The sequence below is a fragment of the Sapajus apella genome, unplaced genomic scaffold (genome assembly GCF_009761245.1).
Source record: "Sapajus apella isolate SASKATOON/1434 unplaced genomic scaffold, GSC_monkey_1.0 scaffold7, whole genome shotgun sequence".
NCBI lineage: Eukaryota > Metazoa > Chordata > Mammalia > Primates > Cebidae > Sapajus > Sapajus apella.
In genome coordinates, this window is record NW_022436947.1 from 5,809,613 (window position 1) to 5,830,433 (window position 20,821).

General features: G+C 38.6%; 2 protein-coding genes across 2 annotated transcripts in view; both read left to right on the forward strand.

Annotated features, from left to right (window-relative positions):
• Window positions 1–16,416, forward strand: part of MTPN (myotrophin) — a 50,014-nt gene extending 33,598 nt beyond the window's left edge. The window contains exon 4 of the mRNA XM_032275899.1: window positions 13,809–16,416. Coding sequence (XP_032131790.1) covers window positions 13,809–13,895 — 87 coding nt within the window. The 3' untranslated portion in view covers window positions 13,896–16,416. The remainder of the gene's footprint in view (window positions 1–13,808) is intronic.
• Window positions 14,865–17,075, forward strand: LUZP6 (leucine zipper protein 6). The gene is made up of 2 exons (XM_032275778.1): window positions 14,865–14,924; window positions 16,381–17,075. The coding sequence occupies exons 1-2, from the start codon at window positions 14,865–14,867 to the stop codon at window positions 16,561–16,563; spliced, it is 243 nt and encodes an 80-aa protein (XP_032131669.1). The 3' UTR covers window positions 16,564–17,075.
• The last annotated feature ends 3,746 nt before the right edge of the window (window positions 17,076–20,821 follow it).

Below are 20,821 nucleotides of genomic sequence, written 5' to 3' on the forward strand. Positions count from 1 at the left end.
TTTTCATTTCTGTTAGTGATCTATGCTGTGTGCTGGGGCACCACACACACAAGTTTAGTTGTCAGTTCTGCTTCTTAATAACTCTGTGGGTTTGAGCAAGTTTCTTAATATCTCAGCCTAAGCTTTCTCTTCTGTGACATGGGCCTGTACTTACCACATGGAGTTGATATGAGGATAAAATAACTCACAGTTAGATGACATTTCCTATGTACAAGTACAGTTTTGTGGGCTTTGTTAATATTAACTCATTTAATCACCACGGTAATCCTATGCAGTAAGTATATTTTTTATCCATTTTACCATTGGGGAAACAGAGGCACAAAGTGATTTAGGAAATTTGCCCAGCAACACACAACTGGCAAGGGGAGTTGGAATTCAAATCCAGTCAGTGTTGCTCTAGAGCCTGTGTCTGTAACCATTTCTTATACTGCCTCTCAGTATAGCCAAGTACTCAAATGAGATAATGTGTGTAAGCCACTTGCTGCAATGCCAAGCACATCATGAATTCTCAGGAATTACTAAGACTATTTAGGATTGATGTACTTCTCAGAAAAGGAAAGCTTGCTGTATGAATGAGGGTTCCCTGAAGATAATAAGCTTTATGAGAAGAACTTTGTTTCAAGTGTGGACATACTTTTTCATCTGAAACTTAGGATGTACCCACCTGTTAAGTAATGTAACAGCAGCCCAGTGTGGTGGCTCATGCCTGTAATCCCAACACTTTGGGAGGCCGAGGCTGGTGGATCACCTGGGGTCAGGAGTTTGAGACCAGCCTGGCCAACATGGTGAAACCCCGTCTCTACTAAAAACACAAAAAAATTAGCCATGCCTGGTGGCGGGCATGATGGCAGGTGCCTGTAATCCCAGCTACTCAGTAGACTAAGGCAGGAGAATTGCTTAAACCCGGGAAGTGGAGATTGCAGTGAGCAAGATTGCACTATTGCACTGCAACCTGAGCAACAAGAGAAAAACTCCATCTCAAAAAAAAAAAAAAAAAAATGAAGTACTAGCTCAGTATCTGAATGTCCTTGAGGAGGAGTAATTTGAAGGATCATTTGTGCTTTAATCCATCCTCTTATTTCCATGATGAATTTTTCTCTGAAACCTTGAAATGATCTTTCTATTCATGCTAAATATGATTGGTATAGAGATGTTAAAATCATAATTTTATTAGGGGTACCATAAGAACAAATCAAAGACCATTATATATGCAACTGAAAATGAGCTATAGTTAACTGTGTTCAAATAAGGAATAAAACAAAATAGGAAATGTGTTGCATTGCTCATCTATGAGTCTCATTTGTTAGTTTTTGTCACTTGGGTAAGTTTGAGCAGCTGCTTGGAAAACTTGAAGTACTTGCCTCTTTAGAGTTTAATTGACATTGTAAGAATTAAATTTTTGGGAGAGTAAATTAAACAGCAGCATCAACACTTTGCCCACCTGGTAAATTAAAGTTCTCAGCAAGTGCTTTGGTTCATATGACATTCCCCATTGCATAGTTAGCACGTTGTTGGAGAAGCAGAGTGGTGCAGATAGAGGAGAGTGACGATGAAGTTAGTAAACCTAGATTTTAGGCCTGGTTCTGTAACTTCATAGCTAGTCAGTCACTTAACATCTGAACGCAGCGGGTTTAATAGTATTCAGACCTCAGGATTATTCTGAGAATCAAAGAAGGTAATGGTCTTTCCTATTTTTAGTACTTGCCACTTTGATATATTTGTGAAATATCTAACAGTGGGCAACAGACATTTTCTGTTAAGGGCCAGGTAGTAAATAGCTGGGGTTTTCTGTGCAAAGGGTCTCCATCACAACCATTGTAATGCAAAAGCAGCTATAAACAGCATGTAAATGAATGAGCCTAGCTATGCTCCAGGAACATTTTATTTACCAAAACTATATCTGCCACTTAATAGAAACTCAGTAAAGATTCACAGAATGGACTTGGGAATTAAGTGTCTGAAAAGGTGCTATGATGTCAGTGTGCAGCAGTTGACATGTCGTATGTGTGCCGTCCCGCAGACTACTATCATTTTCTATGAGAGATGCAAATAAGCTGCAGATATCTAAAGGTAGTAAATTCTAAAATCCGGCTGTGTCCCTGACATTTTGGGGGGAAAAGCCATGAGTAAATTTTCAACTGAGAATACAAGATCTGGAGTCAGATGGTAGTCCATATTTGCTGACTGACCTTGGACAGGATTCTTAGCTGAGCTTGAGAGCCTGTCTACAAAATGGAGTTAACAATGCCTACTTCAGGGGGCTGCTGTGAGAAGAGTGTAGTCATATATCTGCACTGTTACATTAAAAACTCAAAACTGCTACAAGAAACATAAGGGATATAACGATCACTGTGTTTTGTATTATATTAGACCTCATAGGGTATCCAGAAATTCTCTTTACTCTGTCTCCTGTATCAATATGTAAATTAAGTATGAAATTAAATGTGCTATGAAATCATCCTGCACCAGGAGATAAAATTGCACAGTATGTATAATTATAGGTAGTTGAATAATTTTTTAATGTCACTAAATACCAAATCCATTTTTAGTAGTTTCCAAAATTGAATTATATGTGTAAGTTCTATGTTAATGGTAATATTTAAGTATATATTTAAACAGTGTAAAGTTTTCAGATTCTGAACATTTTCTCATAGTACCATGGAACTACAAACAGATGCCCCAAATCATGAGATAGTGGAGTTTTTTTGTGAGTATAACAGTTTCTCAAGACTGTTCTAAAATGCATATAAATTGTTCCAAAATATTTGACAGTATTCTAATGATACAGTAGTACATACTTAGACAAAATAGTATTTTTTTTTAATAATTTTTCCTTTTAATTTGGACGCTCATGTTCAGTAATGGTAAGATTTCTGTTACTGTGACCCATATGTGAATTTTATTTATTTATTTAATATTTATTGAGCATCTGCTGGCTACCAGGCATCCTAGGCATTAAAGGCACAGGGACGAATATAACAAGACTTTTTCCTTCATGGAGCCCAGCCTAATTTGGGGAATATACCTATTAACAGTTAATTATAGACTGTGGTAAGTTCCCTAAGAGAGGTGGAGTTTAGCCATGAGTAACAAAAACCCCACTACAGTGATCCAAACAAGAAAGTCTGAAGGTGTTTAGTCCAAGGCTAAGTGACTAGCTTCACTGTGTATGTTGTTGATATCCCACATTGGACACCCACCCCTCCACTTTCCCCAATGCTTATGGTCACAAGATACCTACTGAACTGTCAGGCATTGTGTCTGTTGAGAACAGGAAGAGAGGGAAAGAGCTAAGGACTTTGTCTTCCTAAGGCCTCCTAGAATAGGAATGCCCTCCATAGGACAGGCCAAAATTAGGTCAGATGGCCACCTGTAGCTTTAAGGGAGTCTCAGGATTTCATTTCTTTTCAACCTGTAGTAAAGCAAGGAAGAACAGGTTGGAAGGGGGTTGTGTCAGAAAGGGGTTATGTTAGACACTGAGTGAGCTATAGTGTTGACCGTATGATCTCCAGGGCACCAGCTGCCTGGGCAATCCCAGAAGGCTTCACAGAGAACATAACAATTGAATGAGAGGTGATTTGGTGGTTCCACGGAAAAAAACAAAGAATGCCTTTGCTCCTTTATATCATTCAAAGTCTTCATGAGACATTTAATATCAAATAAAAGGAAGTACACACTGTATTCATTTAAATACTGGGGATATAGTAGTTAAGGTAAACAGATCCTCTGCTCTTGGAGACTTCATTTTCTAGAGGGAAGACAGAGTAAACAGGAGTACAAATAAATGTAACTTAATTGTAGGTAGTAACAAGTACTGTGGAAAAAAATACCTTTGTAAGGGTAAAAAATACTTTATTTTAGATAGAAAATTTCTTAAGGGTATTATATTCATTTCTCTTAGAGTAAACAAGATATGGTGATTTCCTTGAAGACTTACCAGCATCAAACCCCAGGGGGTCTGTTGAGGTCTTGGTTAATTGTCCTTACACTAGCTAAGCTTTAGCCAGGGCTCAGTCTTGGGTTCATACACACACACACACACACACATATATAAAATTGAATTTTAGGTTTTTGGAGTACATGTGAAGAACATGCAGAATTGTTGCATAGGTACATACATGGCAATGTGGTTTGCTGCCTTCCTCCCCATCACCTATATCTGGCATTTCTCCCCATGTTATCCCTCCCCAACCCCGTCCGACCCTCCCCTAGTTCCCCTCTCACAGACCTCAGTGTGTGATGCTCCCCTTCCCGTGTCCATGTGTTCTCATTGTTCAACACCCGCCTATAAGTGAGAACACGTGGTGTTTGATTTTCTGTTCTTGTGTCATTTTGCTGCGGATGATGGTTTCTAGGTTCATCCACGTCCCTACAAAGGACATGAACTCATCATTTTTTATGGCTGCATAGTATTCCATGGTGTATATGTGCCACATTTTCCCTGTCCAGTCTATCATCAGTGGGCATTTGGGTTGGTTCCAAGTCTTTGCCGTTGTAAACAGTGCTGCAAATTTTGTGTGCATGTGTCCTTATAATAGAACAATTTATAATCCTTTGGATATATACCCAGTAATGGGATTGCTGGGTCAAATGGAATTTCTATTTCTAGGTCCTTGAGGAATTGCCACACTGTCTTCCATAATGGTTGAACTAATTTACACTCCCACCAACAGTGTAAAAGTGTTCCTATTTCTCCACATCCTCTCCAGCATCTGTTGTTTCCTGACTTTCTAATGATCACCATTCTGACTGCTGTGAGATGGTATCTCAGTGTAGTTTTGATTTGCATTTCTCTAATGACCAGTGAGGATGAGCATTTTTTCATATGTTTGCTGGCCGCATATATGTCTTCTTTTGAAAAGTATGGTTTCTTCCTTATAGTTCTGTCAAGCTCTTAGGTCAGATGTTACTGTTGTTAGTGTGACCCTCTTCAGTAGGCCTTCTCTTCATCTTTTCTGTTCGTTGTTTCTGATTTTATTTTGACTGAGAAAGTCTATGTTTGAAATAGAAATTTCTGAGTGAGGACCCCAGCATGCTTCTGTGGAATGATAAAGAGCTAGAACTCTGTAAAGCTGTTGCAATGGTCTTTTAAAGTTTTAGATTTACGTCCTATCAGTTCAGATCAACATAAGGTTGCTGGAATCCTGACCTGATAAGCATCTGTCATAAAACGTTAAACAAGAAACGTTTCAAATATTCCTTGAATTGCCTTTAATCTTCAGCTGCAATCTTAGTCCTTTCTCATTTTGTATTTGATTCTAAACTGCTTTTGTTCCAAAATGAATTGACTACTCAAAAACCCTGGTTCCTAAAGAAAATTTTCTGAAGTAATTGGTTACATTCCAAGGGGGAAGGGTATGTCTATGTTTATCTATTTGTATATGTAGATAGGTAAATGCATATGCATATATAGAGATAACAGTAGTTTGCCCTCCAAAGCCATAGGTTTTGCATCTATGGATTCAACCACAGGTCAAAAATAGATTCAGAAAAATAAATTAATACCACAACAATTAAAAATAATATAAATTAAAAAGCAATACAGTATAGCAACTAGGTGACCCTTGAACAATGCAGGGGTTTAGGGTTGCCAACCCCCGCACAGTCAAAAATTCTATGTGAATTTTTGACTCCCAAAAAACTAATAGCTTATTGTTGACCGGAAGCATATGCATGACATAAACAGACAATCAATACATATTTTTGTATGTATTCTATATACTGCATTGTTATAGTAAAGTAAGCTGGAAAAAAGACTATTAAGAAAATCATTACAAAGACAAAATACATTTACTGTTCATTAAGTGGAACTGGGTCACCATAAAGACCTTTATTCTCATTTTCTTTGCTTCAAGTAGCTTGAGGAGGAGGAATTGGGGGTTGGTCCTGCTGTCTCAAAGGAGGAAGAGGTGGAAGGAGGAACAGGAGAGGCAGGCACACTCCATGTAACTTTTATTGGAAAAAAAAATGTGCTTATAATTGGACCTCTACAGTTCAAACCCATTTCATTAAAGGGTCAACTGTATTTATATAGCATTTACGTTTTATTAGGTATTAAAAGTAATCTATAGATAATTTAAAGTGTACACAAAGATGTGTGTATGTTATATGCAACTCGTAGGCCATTTTATATAAGAGATTTGGGTATCCAAGAGAGGGTCAGGAACCAGTCCCCCTCACACACAGAGGGATGACTATATATATAGTTGACTGTATTATATTTGGTTCCAGACATGTATATATATATATGTGTGTTAGATGCATCACTCGTATAGAGACCACCAGGCAGGCTCTGTGTGAGCAACATGGTTGTTTATTCACCCAGGTGCGGGTAGGCGGGGTCCAAAAAAGAGAGTCAGCAGAGGGCAGTGGCATAGGAGTTAGTTTTATAGGTTGGGGCAAGTGGTCAGTTAAAGTTGTAATCTATTTTAGGGAGGGGGAGGGTGTCACGGGATGCATGGTCACACGGGTAGGGGTTATTTATTACAAACAGGCATGGTCATAAGGGTAGGGGTTATTGGTTGCAAGCAGAGGAAAGGATGCAGTAAATTACATAGGTACAGGGGTGGGGGGTCCTGAGAAACCTAATGTCCGGGGGAAGCTTCACAAGGCTGAGCAGGAACAATGGTTGCAGGTTGCAGGGGGAGAGCAATTAGCTGAGGCAGGAACAAGTTGTTTCACTTCTTTCTGTGGCCACCTGATTACTTGTGGTTATTTCAGGTTTCCTGGCGCTTGGGGACCATCCAGAGGTGTACCTGTGGGTCACCAAGGCTATAATGGCCAGGCTTGACATTGGAGGCCTGACGTTATACATATATATGTGTGTATATATCGAATTAGTACTTGAATATATATATTCCAGTGGTCAGTTAAAGGTGGTAATCTATTTTGGGGAGGGTGTCACAGGATGCATGGTCACAAAGGTGGGGCGCCATATATATAGCCAAGTACTAATTTTTGCCTGATCGTATAAATTTTGCATTGAAACAAAGCTGTTTGTTGTTCTGACAGTTTATCAATATAACTATAATTAGCATCTTCAAAACCTTGACAAAAACCTTTTTTCAAGATAATGTCAGATAACCTCTATAGGAGTTTGAGAGTTTCATTCTTAAAATGTTACTAATCCAGTTCTCTTGGCCTATTTGTACATGCTAAGAACTGATAATGTACAGCAGAATTAGGCTATCTGAAGTAAGAAGTAGATAAAGGTGACAAGCAGGTAAAGATATGTTTTTGTTGTTTCATGTGGGTATATCTTATCTTTCTAGCTGGATTGTAAATTATTTATGGGTAGAGATAGCATGACTTGAAGTTTTTTTAAACATTCTCCGTGTTTGACCTCATATTATCAAATGATACTTGATTATCTAGAAGTGTGGCATTTGAAGAGCAATAAATTACTTGCAGTGCCTTAAAAACATTTACTCCCTAGAATGACAAACAACCTGTTTGTTTGGGGCCACTTTAACTTGGCCGTAGCAACTTGTTCCTCCTCCAGAAAACTTCAGAAAAATAAGCAGAATCATGCTCTAAATATAGGCAAATATTAGAATAGTTCTGATTCTAATCAGATGTCAGAAGTAAAGGGACTTCTATGTTGAAATTACTTGAAAATGAGTATGTTACATAGTATGCTAGTAGACAGGCAGCCTGTTCACGACGGAAATGCTTTGTTGATCTATTCACAGTAGTCTGTCTTTAATGAATACTACTATAATTATTTTATCGACTTCCTTATTATATATGTTTAGTTTCCATTTGGATCAATTTTTCTTTTTTTTCTTTTTTTTTTGAGACAGAGCCTCACTGTCGCCCAGGCTGGAGTACAGTGGGAAAATCTAAGCTCACTGCAACCTCCGCCTCCTGGGTTCAAGTGATTCTTCTGCCTCAGCCTCCTGAGTAGCTAGAATTACAGGTGCCCACAAACCATGCCTGGCTAATTTTTGTGTTTTTAGTAGAGACGGGGTTTTGCCGTGTTGGCCAGGCTAGTCTCAAACTCCTGACCTCAGGTGATCTGCCTGCCTCAGCCTCCCAAAGTGTTGAGATTACAGGCGTGAGCAACTGCACCCTGCCTGTACCAACTAAAGAAACATTTGTTGATTGCCTCTTTTTGGGCCTGTGCAAGGCCTTGGGATCGCAAAGACTAATAAGCCTTTTTCCTGCTCTCAACATAGTCTGGTAAAAAGGGACAAATAAGTAAAACAGTCAGTGCATTGAAGCCTTGTGGTTGCTGTGACAAGAGTTATGCAATATGTAAAGAACTGAGGAAGAAGAGGGCAGTTGTGGTCTTAGAAGTCAAGGGGATAGTGTGTTATGAATAAGAACATCATTACAGCTCCAGGTACCACAATTGTAATTTCATAAATCAGTTGACACTTGAGCTGAATTTTAGAAACTTAGTGTCTAGCAGTCCAATAGAGAATTAGGGCACTATCCCAAGCAGAAGCAGCAATGAGAAAAGTCACAGGGACAAGAAAGAAACCATGATGTATTCGAGTATAGAACATTGTTTGGCATAGCTATACAGTAGAAAGGCCTATGACTGGAGAGAGAGGTAGGTAGCGAACAGATTACGCCTTTATGTGTCATGTTATTTATCTTTAGTCTATTTTGTGAGAATGCCATTAAAGGCTTTTAGGTATATGAACAATATGATCAGACTGGCATTTGAGAAAGAACACCCAAACGTGGATTCTGAATTAGAGTTGTGTGAGAAGTTGGAAAAAGAAAAAAAAAATGAAACCATTGCATCAAACTGTTTATACCCGAACTAAAAAAGTAATGGCAGCAATGAAGAACCAAGGACAGATGGGAAATGTTAATAGTGTGGTCTAAAGACTAAGTAAACAATAACTGCATAGTGTCTGCACATCCTCTGGAAATCTTCTGGAATTTGGTAGTATTCTTCACCTTGTTAGAGAATATTGAAAAAGCAAGTTTATAGGAAAAGATTACAGATTCATTTTAGGAGAGGTTGAATCCAAGGTGTTCATGGAACTTAAAGTGTAGGTAAGTCTCAAAGCCAGTCCTGAGAATGAGGACAATAAAGGTTGGACGTGTATGAAATGATTAGGAAGAGCATGTTGAGCAAGTTGTGAAGAGTGTTAAAGACCTGACTCCTGGAGAATACAACTTATAAAGGACAGCCAGAGAAAGTAAAGGGAGGCAGAAGGAGTTGGTGCAGGAGGGAGAGGCAGGCTAGACAGGAGAATGTGGAGACAATACTGTCTGAGAGTTAGGACTATAATGGGTTAGCATATATGTTGACTAGACTTGGCATTTAGAGGACATTAGTGACTTATTTCAAAGTATTTTCAGAACAGTATAGGTCTGGTTACAAATTGTCTGCCATGTCTGATTTTTCCTTGTGCTTTAGAAAGAAAACCCCAGGTTGTAGTTGTGCACATGGCAGCCTAGGTAGTCCTGTGTCTCAGCTTTCCTTGCAGTAATTATGGCTGTATGTCTAAGTTTTGGCTGATGGGATTTGCACAAATGATGTGTGTCACTTCCAAATCATTACAAAATATGAAGCCACTTGCTGTGGACTTTTCTCCTTATCTAGAAGGCTTGAAGCAGATGTAGGACAAGCCAGCTCCAGCCATGTGGATGAGGAGTGTACCCATGGGAGATCAACAGAATGGAAGGAACCTTTGTCCCTAGATAATCTTAAAGGACAGAGCCACCCTGCCAGCCTCTGTACACTTGGCACTAAGACTGTTTTATGAGCAAGAAATAAATTAGTTCAATTCATTGTGTTTTAGGTTCTGTCTGTGGTAACAATTTACTGTAAGAGTAACAAACAGGTTCATGAATTAGTCTATTCTCACACTGTCTACTTGAGACTCGGTAACTTATGAAGAGGTTTAATCCACTCACAGTCCTCAGGCTGTACAAGAGGCATGGCTGGGGAGGCCTTGGGAAATCCTGGCAGGAGGCAAAGGGAAAGCAGTCATACCTTCTCATGGTGGCAGGAGAAAGATAGCATGAAGAGGGAGGTGCTACACACTTTTAAGCAACCAGATCTCATGAGAACTCTATCACGAGACAGCACTAGGGAGGTGGTGCTAAACCTACACCAGGCCCCACCTCCAACATTGGGAATTACAGTTTGACTTGAGATTTGGGTCCCCACCCACACAGAGCCAAACCATATTAATTCATAAGTTTGTGGGACTGGGGAAAACTCAGTCTTTTGTGAAGATTGCACAGGGTTACAATATTCGAACAACAGAGAGAAAACTACTAGTCATATTAGTCTGCTAGGTGCCACCATGAGCATTATGTACCTAGAAATAGTTTAAACATCATTTACTTATTTTAACTGTAAGAACTGCTAAAAACACAGTTTTTACAGACCAGAATATAAAAACTAATCTTGACAAAATAGAAAAGCTGGCAAATTAGGAGGTGGCAGGAGTGTTGGGAAGGTTGAGAAAGTAACTTACAAAATTACTTTATGAGAATTGATGGAATAAGAAATACAGGTTTAAATAAATATCGTTTACATTTATAAAGAACAAAATATTTTAAGTATAAGGAATTGAGAAGGCCTGGGAAAGGGAGGTAGTAGGGAGCTAAATAAAGGCTTATCTATGTAGTAGGAAGTCAGAAGATAAAATTTAAAGTTATACCTCAAATATCAGCACAAGTATATTATTTAAAGCTATGGAAATAATTGAGACCTAAAAACAATTAAAAATTGTTTCTTCAAGGAAGGGATAGGGTCAAATATACTTAAATTCTTCAGTAACTTCATCAAGTATCAAAAAAAGTCGTTTTAATATTCTTATCTGTGTTGATAAAACTGGTTCATCTTTTTTTTTTTTTTTAGAGCAACTGGTTTTATTTTCTCTTTTTTTTTTTGAGACAAAGTCTTGCTCGGTTTCCAGGCTGGAGTGCAATGTCACAATCTCAGCTCACTGCAGCTTCCACCTGGATTAAAGTGATTCTCGCACCTCAGCCTCAACATTAGCTGGGATTACAGGCATGTGCCACCACATGAGGCTAATTTTTGTGTTTTTAGTAGAGATGGGGTTTTGCCATGTTGACCAGGCTGGTCTCGAACTCCTGGTCTCAGGTGATCCACCCACCTAGGGCCTTCCAAAGTGCTGGGATTACAGCTGTGAGCCACCTCACATGGCCTTAAATTTATTCTAATATATTTTATCCTTTCTGATGCTATTACAACTGGAATTTTTAAATAATATTTTTAAATTGTGAACCTTTTATCATTACAAAATGTCCCTCTTTCTCTCTTTGTAATTTTTTTTAATCTTAAGGCTTCTTTTGTCTGATATAAATATAGTCACTCTAGTTCTCTTATAATTACTCAATTATTTTTATAGAAGTATATATATATATATATACATCTTTAGAACAGGAGAGTGGAAGGAAACACTAAGATGTTAACAGTTGTATCTAATGTGTAGAATTACGAGTTTTCTGAGAAGTTTGCATCATAATTAGAAAAAAGTGACATATACATTTTTAAAATATTTTATCAGCTAAATACTTCTGGTAGCAAACAGCAGAGATAAGTCAACAAGCAGAAAAGGAATTTTTGAAGAGATACTGGCCTGGTTGCAGAATCGACAGGAAAAGCTGGGCTCCAGGCTGAGAAGAGATTGAGCTGTGGCAACCTCAGTGCTCTGGGTAGCAGGAATTTCTCAGCTGTTTCAGCAACGTGATGCACCAGATATGAGCTCGAACTTCTTATTTTCTCTCTTTTGGTCTCTTCAATCAAGATTCAAAATCTTGAAGAGAGTATTCCACTTGAGTTAAATAAATCTTTGAAATTTGTTGAGGAAAATAAGCATCTTGGTTTTATAATCCTAGGACTATAGTAGAGGACACTGGGAATAGTTAGGGGAAACAGAAATACAGTTATAATGAATAAGATCTATAAGTAAAAGAGTAGAATTGGAATGTTCTAACACAAAGATATGATAAGGGCCCCGGTTTGATTATTACACATTGTATGCCTATATCAAAACATCACATACCCCATCAATATATACAACTGTTATATACCCATAATTAATTAAAACTTTTGAAAACAGTAGGGGACAAATGATTCCCCAAGATGAAATTAGGGCGCTGCCATCAAATGGAGGGAAATAAACTCTGGTAGCCAAAAAGCAACAGAAGTTCACTACAATATGTAACTGTTAATGCAGGATTATAGCTTATAATGCTTGTCATAAAAATAACCATCAAAATTGAATACAGTTACCCCAGTTATCACTTAACCATTGTGGTGGGACTCACAACATTGAAGTTCTCACACACTGACATCTCTCCCACTGGACCCTGAATTCCATATCTTCCATGAAGCAGTTAAATTCATTTAGAAAATGAGAAAATAGAGACTTTTATAATGATACTGAGGAGGACTTTGTAATAATATGACACTTCCTAGAATGTCATCTCCTCCCTGGTTTACCTAAGCATCCTGTACGTCCTTGTCAAGACTCAGCTCAAGCATTTTACCTCATCCTGAAAGGCTTTCTCCTTCACGCCCTCCTGCCACATCCTGTTCTGATGACAAGCCACTCATCCCTGTTACTGTTCTCTTCCTATGGTGTTGTATTGGTTGAGTTGTCTGACTCACATACCAGCCAGACTGGCAGACCCTGTCTCATTTTTCTTTGATTCTTTATACAGAATGTGCACGTTAAACATTCAGTAAGTATTTGTTGAGTGGATGGATGGATTTGCCAAAGAAAAGGGTAAGGCATCCCATGTAGAGCCCCCATGGATAAAGGCATGACACATGGCAGGAACAGGTGAGAAATTCTGTAGGATTAGAGCATGGAGAGGTTAACCAGAGAAGAGACTGGTAATTTGACCAGTGTTAGCCTCTAAAGGACCATATATGCCAAGTTTAAACAATTCTGTAGGTCTGAGGAACAAGCAGAATGTCTGAGATTTGGCAAGGGGAGTGGGTGAGAATTCTAAAGACCGTGTGGTGAGTAAATGCTGACTGGGGCTAGAGCTGCTGAAGAGAACTCTCAGATAGTAGGGTGTTGTCTCTGAGAGTTAAGTCTCAGACCTGGTTTGGGAGCAAAGAGTGCCTACCATGCACCTAGGCACTTTTCCAGGTGCTGGGAGTACAGTGGTGAATTACTGCTCCCATGGAGCTTTCATCCAGAAAGGGCAGACAGATAAAACAACATACCTGCACAAACGGGCACACACACACACACTCTCAAAACCAGAATGCCATGTTGCAGATAAAGTGTTCCAAGACAGCACTCTCCAGGTTAAGTGTTCAGAGCAGTCTGGTGTCTGCACTGAATATTTCCCTACAGTATCACAGGGAACCTTCTTACAGTCCACCTCTCAGGCATTTACTGCTAAGTTTTTACAAGTAAAATGACCAATACTATGTATGTTCTTGATGTATATAATACTATGCACTCTACAAAAAGTGTTTCAAATAAGAAAAAAATAATTTGTCACAAGAATACTTTAGCAAAGTGATTTACTTTTTCCCCATTTCATACTGTGCATAGGGATATTATTTTTAAAGCCTAATTAGATATACGATAGGCAATGACTGGTTTTTATTTATTCTATGTTAATTTTGTAGCTTACAGTTCTTAGTGCCTGAAAAATGTGGCATTTTTCCAACATTAATCCATAACCTTGCCAACTTGTTTTTCTGCAGTAGAATAGACTCCACTAGTAAAGGAATTTTTAATTCTTGATGTAAACATTAACCTATGCCACGCGATCTAGTTTTACAGTCTCTTCCCTTAAGTTGTGGGCTCAATTAATAATAAGGACCCTTTCCTCTTTTCCAGGGTGCTGATAAGACTGTGAAAGGCCCAGATGGACTGACCGCCTTTGAAGCCACTGACAACCAGGCAATCAAAGCTCTTCTCCAGTGATGGATGGACGGACTGATAACTTGGGAAGAATGACTCTCCTGTGGCCTCACACTGCTGCCTGTCTGTCTGTCACTCTCTTATCTGCCAGCTTCTTCAGCTAAATACTTTAAGAGGGGTGAGGGGAGAGAGAAATTCATAACAAATCAGTCTACCAGGAAAAAAACAAAACAAAACCATGTTTTGGAGGAGGGGCTAAAGAATCATGATCAGGCTTTTACTGGGATTCCTGATCAAGTAAGCCTCTTTTCCCTTTCTAATAAAATGTACACCTTATACCCAAGGGAGAGCAAAGACAAAATACACCAGTAACATTTGACCTTTTCAGCTCCCTAGCTAATATATTAATTAGATTGTGTTGAAGGTCTGATTCTACAAAGGCCAACTCTACATATTTGGTAGCCCTAACTGTGTGAGCAGTAGTGGCTGCTGTGATGTAAACTTAGGGTGCTGAGATAAGCAATTAGCTCTAGCCTTCTGCCTTAAGAATGCACTCTACTGGGGATTTCCTGGCATAGTTAAGAGCGCTGCCTATAAGGTTGGTGACCAAATCTTTCCTCAGTGACTTTAAGCTTTATGTGAAAGCTTAGTTAAGGTGAGGAGGGGCACACTCCTAAATTGCTGGATGACTGAACTTTGGACTTTCTCTCCCCTTTCACATGGATTTCATGTCTCTTTAGATACAACTGACTAGTTTTATTTATAAAATCTTAAGTTTTGGAAGTCTAAAGGAGAAACCATTCCAGTATGCATATTTTTTTCTCCTCTAGATTCTTACATTTATATAGCATTGAAACACTTTCAAACTCCTGCTGGTAGTAAAAGGGGATTTAAAATTAGAATCATAGCCATAAGCCTGTTAGTATCATATAAAGAGAGAACAGTTATCTTAGTACCTATGGATTTTCTTTATTAGCTGTTTGAATGGATTGACCTCGGTTATGTGTGGAGAATTAAAGAACATTCTTTAGAATGCCTCTCTCAGACCCATCTTGGATGCTGATTACTTATTGCACCAAAGCTATCACTGGGGTGAGATTTACTGTTTGGACAAAGTTAGCCCCATCCCTTCAAAAATACACTTGTAACCAGGTTTCCCAGAGTTGTTGATAGGCTTCTGCTGAACATATGCCAACCCACCTGCATATTTTTTGTTGCTTTTATGAATCGCATCAAGTGTGATGACTTCAAAATGTATTCTCTGTTCTTAGAATACAGTGCCCTAAAATGGTGTTCTTATGACCTGCACATATTTACACAAATTTCCAAATATTTATTTCATGAGCAGTACAGCTAACTAACATATATAAGCTTAAATTTTATATCTTGCATTTGAAATATTGATTCCTTTGACATGCCATCCATATAAGCTTACTAAAAATATTAAGAGTTTTTTCTTAGCCAAGTCATGGCAATAATTGAATGTACCTCAAATTTTGAGAGAGGGGAGGGTGGGTTAGGGCCTGATATTCAGATTGTGGATAATAATTGATTTTTAAAGGCAACATAGCACTCTGCAGCAGGGTTAAACTATTATCAAGAACAGTCACCCTGGTTAATAACAAGTTTTACTGATGAGTTGCTGATTGGTTGGTTGGCATGTGGGTGTGTGGGTGGGTGTGTAGGTGTGTATGGGTGTGTGTGTGTATTTTTCCCCATGAGCCCTTTTTTTAATCCTGTGGCTTTTTCACTTACAACTAGCCTAACCCTGTAATTTTCCTACATCCGAGAAAACAATCACAAAGTAGTGGTTTAAATACTTCATTGTATTTGGCTAATTTTGCTGTCTTAATGCAGCCTATTAGGAGTTGGGTTAAAAGTCAGTAATCAGTACTTTATTACATCACTGAAATAAAATATGGAGACATCCTCATTGAAAAATGGAGGGCACTCTATCAGTCTATAACTATCAACATAGTGCAACAGGGTGTTTTGATACCTTTGTTTTCACCTCTTGACATAATGCTATTTAAAGGCTTGAATTTTTCTCTTTACATAATTTTCACCATTGCTTTCAAAGTGTTTTGTTGTAGTTGGCTATTGCAGAGAGTGCACTGTCCTATCATTCCTAAACCTGGTCTGCTTTCTACATTCATGGTATGGAAACCATGTGATTCTTTGTACAGTTTATCCTGATGTTCCTTGTAATGCAGTAGAGGCTATTTCGCCTTCCCTCTTCTTTCTCAGCATTTTTGTAAACCCCATAATTATGAAGCGATTGCTTGAGAAAATAACATATAAACATAGAATAGAATAGACTGACCAAGATGGTTCACAGTTTCTTTTTTTAACTAGGTTATTTATAATGTATTTCTGAGCCACTTGGCAGACAAATTCACAACACTTAATGTTCATATTTTGAGTAAAAGAAGCTGGAACCATGTTTGCTTTTTGGTACTACATGCATTAGCAAAAAGTTAAGTAAGTTTTGTTCTCCACTGAAGTAATACTTTTAACATCTCAGAAAAAAAGTTTGCATGTTCTGTAGTTTTGTATTAAATCAGTCATTTCATATGCACTATATCAAGTACAAACAGGTAGTTTACCTGTTTATAGTAGTGTACTAACAAGTTCTCCCTTGCAGCTTCAGACTGGTATCTATAGGCTTATAGTTCAAATACAGCACTTGAATATCCCAAGTAGTTCTTCTACGCATAGCTCACCTTTTTAAACCCAGTTAAGCATGGAGGAGAGGTAGTAGGTAGGTGCAGTGTGTGGAAGCTGCAAACAAGTAGACCTTTTATTCATTGATTTATTTTCCCAAGTAATGGGTTTTAAAGCTATATGTATCTATTTGATTCTTTTTCTAAAATTTCAGTTGAGCTGCTGTTTTCTTCCATGCAATATTGTATACTCAATTGTGTATAGAAGAAGCTGGTGAGAGTGCCCTCCTACATAAATAAGCAATTGCAGTGTTTTGCATGCAAAATATAAAAAAATTAAATTGTCCTGATTCTATTTTGTAAATGGAGAAACAATCATATCTTTCTAAGCAGTAATGGAGGAAGACTAGTGCTTTGTGTATTTTGATATATTTGAGTTCATTTTTTCCACAATGTCATACTTTTGACGCAATTGGGTTTCTCATAAGTATCCTAGTTCATGTACATCCGAATGCTAAATAATATTGTGTTTAAGTTTTGTGTTGCAAGAACAAATGGAATAAACTTGAATTGTGCTACAGCTAACGTGTCAGCAGCATTTTTCTCCCTCAATTATCACTTTTCCTTTTGTAGTCATCTCTACAACTATACCAGAAGCTTGATTGACTCAAACTTTTAATCTAGATTAATTTATCTCACTTCTAGAAAAAAATGAGTGGGAAGAAGATAAAGATTTAATGGAAATAAACCTTCCTAGTCTTTGAAAGGATTTGCTTTTGTGTCAGTCTCCTGATATAAATTGTTTTTACTATAACTTCAGTAATACTCCCAGCTGACTGGGAGCAAGGTATAGCCAACACATTCCAGAGCGTCAGGATCTTCAGAGGGGTTGAGGAAAATGGAGTTGTAGTTAAACCTCTTTGATCCTTTTATTGCTCATCTAAGTTGCTCCACATTTCATGTAGATCTGCATTTCCCAAACTCAACCACAAGCACTTTTTTACAGTTTAATTTTTGGGATGAATGATCACTTTGAACCTTAAAACTGAACAAAATTAAATATGAAATTAGCTTGTGTTGTAATCTTGTCAACACCAGAAGACTATTGTGTAGTTTACTTTTAATGATAGAAGAAAAAAATATGTGCAGATGCTAAGTTATAGCAAAAGTTGTGTTTGACTGAAGTATAAATGGGGACCATGTGCGGCTTTAGGTGGAAGTGTTAACAGAAATTTTTTTTTAAGCTCTTATTTTAAGAATTGGAGTCTAGTACAAGTGCAGTGGCTCACACCTGTAAGCACTTTGGGAGGCTGAGGCAAGGAAGATCTCTTGAGCCTAGAAGTTTGAGACCAGCCCGGGCAACAGAGCGAGACTGAGTCTCTACAAAAAATTAAAAAACAATTAGCCGGGTATGGTGGTACGTGCCTGTAGACCCAGCTACTTTTGGGAGGCTGAGGTGGGAGGATTGCTTGAGCCTGGGAGGTTTGAGGCTACAGTGAGCTTTTGTTTTCTGGGCGACAAAGCGAGACCCAGGCTCAAAAAGAAAAAAGAATTGGGGTCTCTAAAGAAAGTTTAAATCTAGTTATGTGTGTTTTAAAGGGAACAGAGTCCTTTTATATAGTGAAGAACAGACCAGCATGTATGGATGGAAGGCACACATCTGGTGGAAAGAAAGCCTAAAGGGGAACTTTGCAATTAGAGATAAATTATCATAGAATTTCCATGCAGCACAGTCTGCCAGACCACCATAAGATTATTGTTTTCCTCTTTCTATAAAATCAGTGATTTGCAAAATCTGGTCTCTACACCAACTCATCGCCATAACCTGGAAACTTGATGAAAATGCAAACTTTTGGACCCTAGCCAAGACCTACTGAATCAAACTCAGGCTGGACCCTGTAGTCTATGTTGTAACAAGCCCTCTAGGTGATTCTGATGCACGCTGAAGTTTGAGGACCAATGAATAAGACCATAAGAAGCAAGAAATAGTCAAATAGCCTATAAAGAGATGCCATTGGGCATGACTTCCTAAAGAGAAAATAAATGGAAGTCTGTAACACGTGAAATGCAGCAAAATTGGCCAAGTCTTGAAGCTCCAGACGCCCAAGAAAATCTTAAAATGAGCTTCAAAGGTGTGTTCTGGCCAAAAGAAGTCACAGTAAAATGTAACAATGGTTCCAAAGATGTAACATTGGTGAAAATTGCCCTTCATTATTCTTAGGGGTTTTTTCCCCCCGTAATGTCCCCAAAGCTGGATTCCTGAGACTCAAGCCTTACCCTTACCTTACCTTTCCTTGAATTCCAAAATAGAGAGTGGAAGCCGGGTGCAGTGGCACACACCTGTAATCCCAACACTGGGAGGCTGAGGCACAAGAATCACTTGAACCCAGGAGGCAGAGGTTGCAGTGAGTCAAGATTGATTGTTCCACTGCACTCCAGCCTGGGTGACAGAGTGAAACTGTCTCAAGAAAGAAAAAGTGGAGGGCGGGGAGAGACATGTAAAGAATTCTTGGGACCTATGACATGAACTGCAGTCTCGTGCTTCCTACATGCAGGTCACTGTGGGGTGCAGAACTGGTAGGCAGAGCCACTCCGGGAGGAGGCCGAAGGCTGCATTCTCAGCCCACTGCCCCGCTTATCGTCACAGTGTGCTGTGAAGATGGATTCCCTGCTGCAGTGCGTGTGCTGCTGGCTTGGGAACACCAGCCTTGGGGCCAGGTTCCCTGGAGTGGAGTGTCGCAATTCCTCTGCACAGCAGAGTGGATTTTGCCCTCTGTTTTTCTTTATGAGTGGCCACTCATCCTATCCAACTAACCATGTCCCCTGTCAGGTCAGTTGTCTTCCCCAGATACCAGCCAGATCATCACACATCAGCCACAGGATATTTTTCTTCAAGGCTTTTACTTCCTTGAACTATGATTGCTGATTGAGAAGAGAATTTAACATCAGCTTTAATAGCACCTGGCCCATGATAGACATTTCACTCTCCTTGTTCTGAACGACGATATAAAACCATTATACAGTAAAATGTGAAAACAGCTTTGATTCAGTAAATCCCGCCCTAGAAAAGACTGTTAGAACAGCCATGAGGCTACCTGTGTCCGTATACCCAAATATTGACCACGGAGCCTCATAAGTACTACTGATACTGATTGCAAACCCAAATCAATGAAGCGAAGACAAATATCACAGAGTCACAACAATTCACTGAGGAAATGCTGACCATGGGGTCAAATGCAGGTCACCGTGAGCCGTGGTGACACATACTCAGACACAGCTATACATGACGTAGCAAAACAAAGCATTGTCCAGCCACTCTAGCAACTTCTGATTCAGCAGCTGCAGCAGCGAGGATGGCCTTACACTGTTTTGATAGAACTGGGGGTCACATGTCTGGCAATACGCATAGCAACGGCATCTTGTCACACAAAGGAAAATAATACATAGACAATTCCTAGCCACCAGAGGCTGGTTGTGAAGACACTACTAGGTAACTGAAGTTTTTTAGAAGAAGCTATATTTTTCTAAGCTTTTACATACAAATCTAGAAGTGTCTTGTATACCTATATCCTCTTTCTGGTATCTAATAATGTTTCATATGTTTATCTGTTCACATGTTCATATGTTTCATATGTTCACATCCCCTGTGGCAAGCTACCAAATCTAACTACATTGCCACTGCTTTGTGATTTGCTAGTCAAATCAGTAGGCTTGAAAGTCTTCAGATCAAAACTAATTTATAGTAATTTTTTGATTAAAAGTTCGTGAATTAGACCACAACACTGTGAACCTGGAAACTCTGTAATACAACCATTCTCATTCAAAATTATCACTAAAGGGAGTTAGAGTTTTGTGACATTTTGATGTTTGTTTCACCATTTTAATTGAACATTTACTGTGATCTAGGGACCATTCTAAATATTTTATGTGAACTCATTTGATCTTCCTAATAATCCTGTGACATGGGAAGATTGCCATCCCTATTTTTAGATAATCAAACTAAAAAAAGAGGTTAAGTGAATTGTTTATGGTCACACAACTAGTTAGTGATAAAGCCAGGCAGTCTAGCTCAAAGTTTGTGCTTTCTACACTTACATTGCCTCTCCAACTCTCACTGAACCAACAAATTACATTTTACTCTATGAACACAGCTTTTCCTAAGACTCTTTAAAAGATACTTGGAAAATGTTTTATGGACTTGTTTGTGATTTTAAACAATTAGGTGAAAAATCTTATGCATCAATCTTGATGAAATCAGATTCTATAAAGATGACATTTAATTTTCAAGTTTGAGAAATAGCAATACTTTAGTGTAATAAAAAAATT

Bases quoted from the DNA above. Each gene is read 5' to 3' on its own strand.
- LUZP6 (XM_032275778.1), top strand. From the start codon at position 14,865: ATGCCTCTCTCAGACCCATCTTGGATGCTGATTACTTATTGCACCAAA. The intron at 14,925-16,380 runs GTGAGATTTACT...CATGTTCTGTAG, and splicing joins GCACCAAAGCTATCACTGGG to TTTTGTATTAAATCAGTCAT.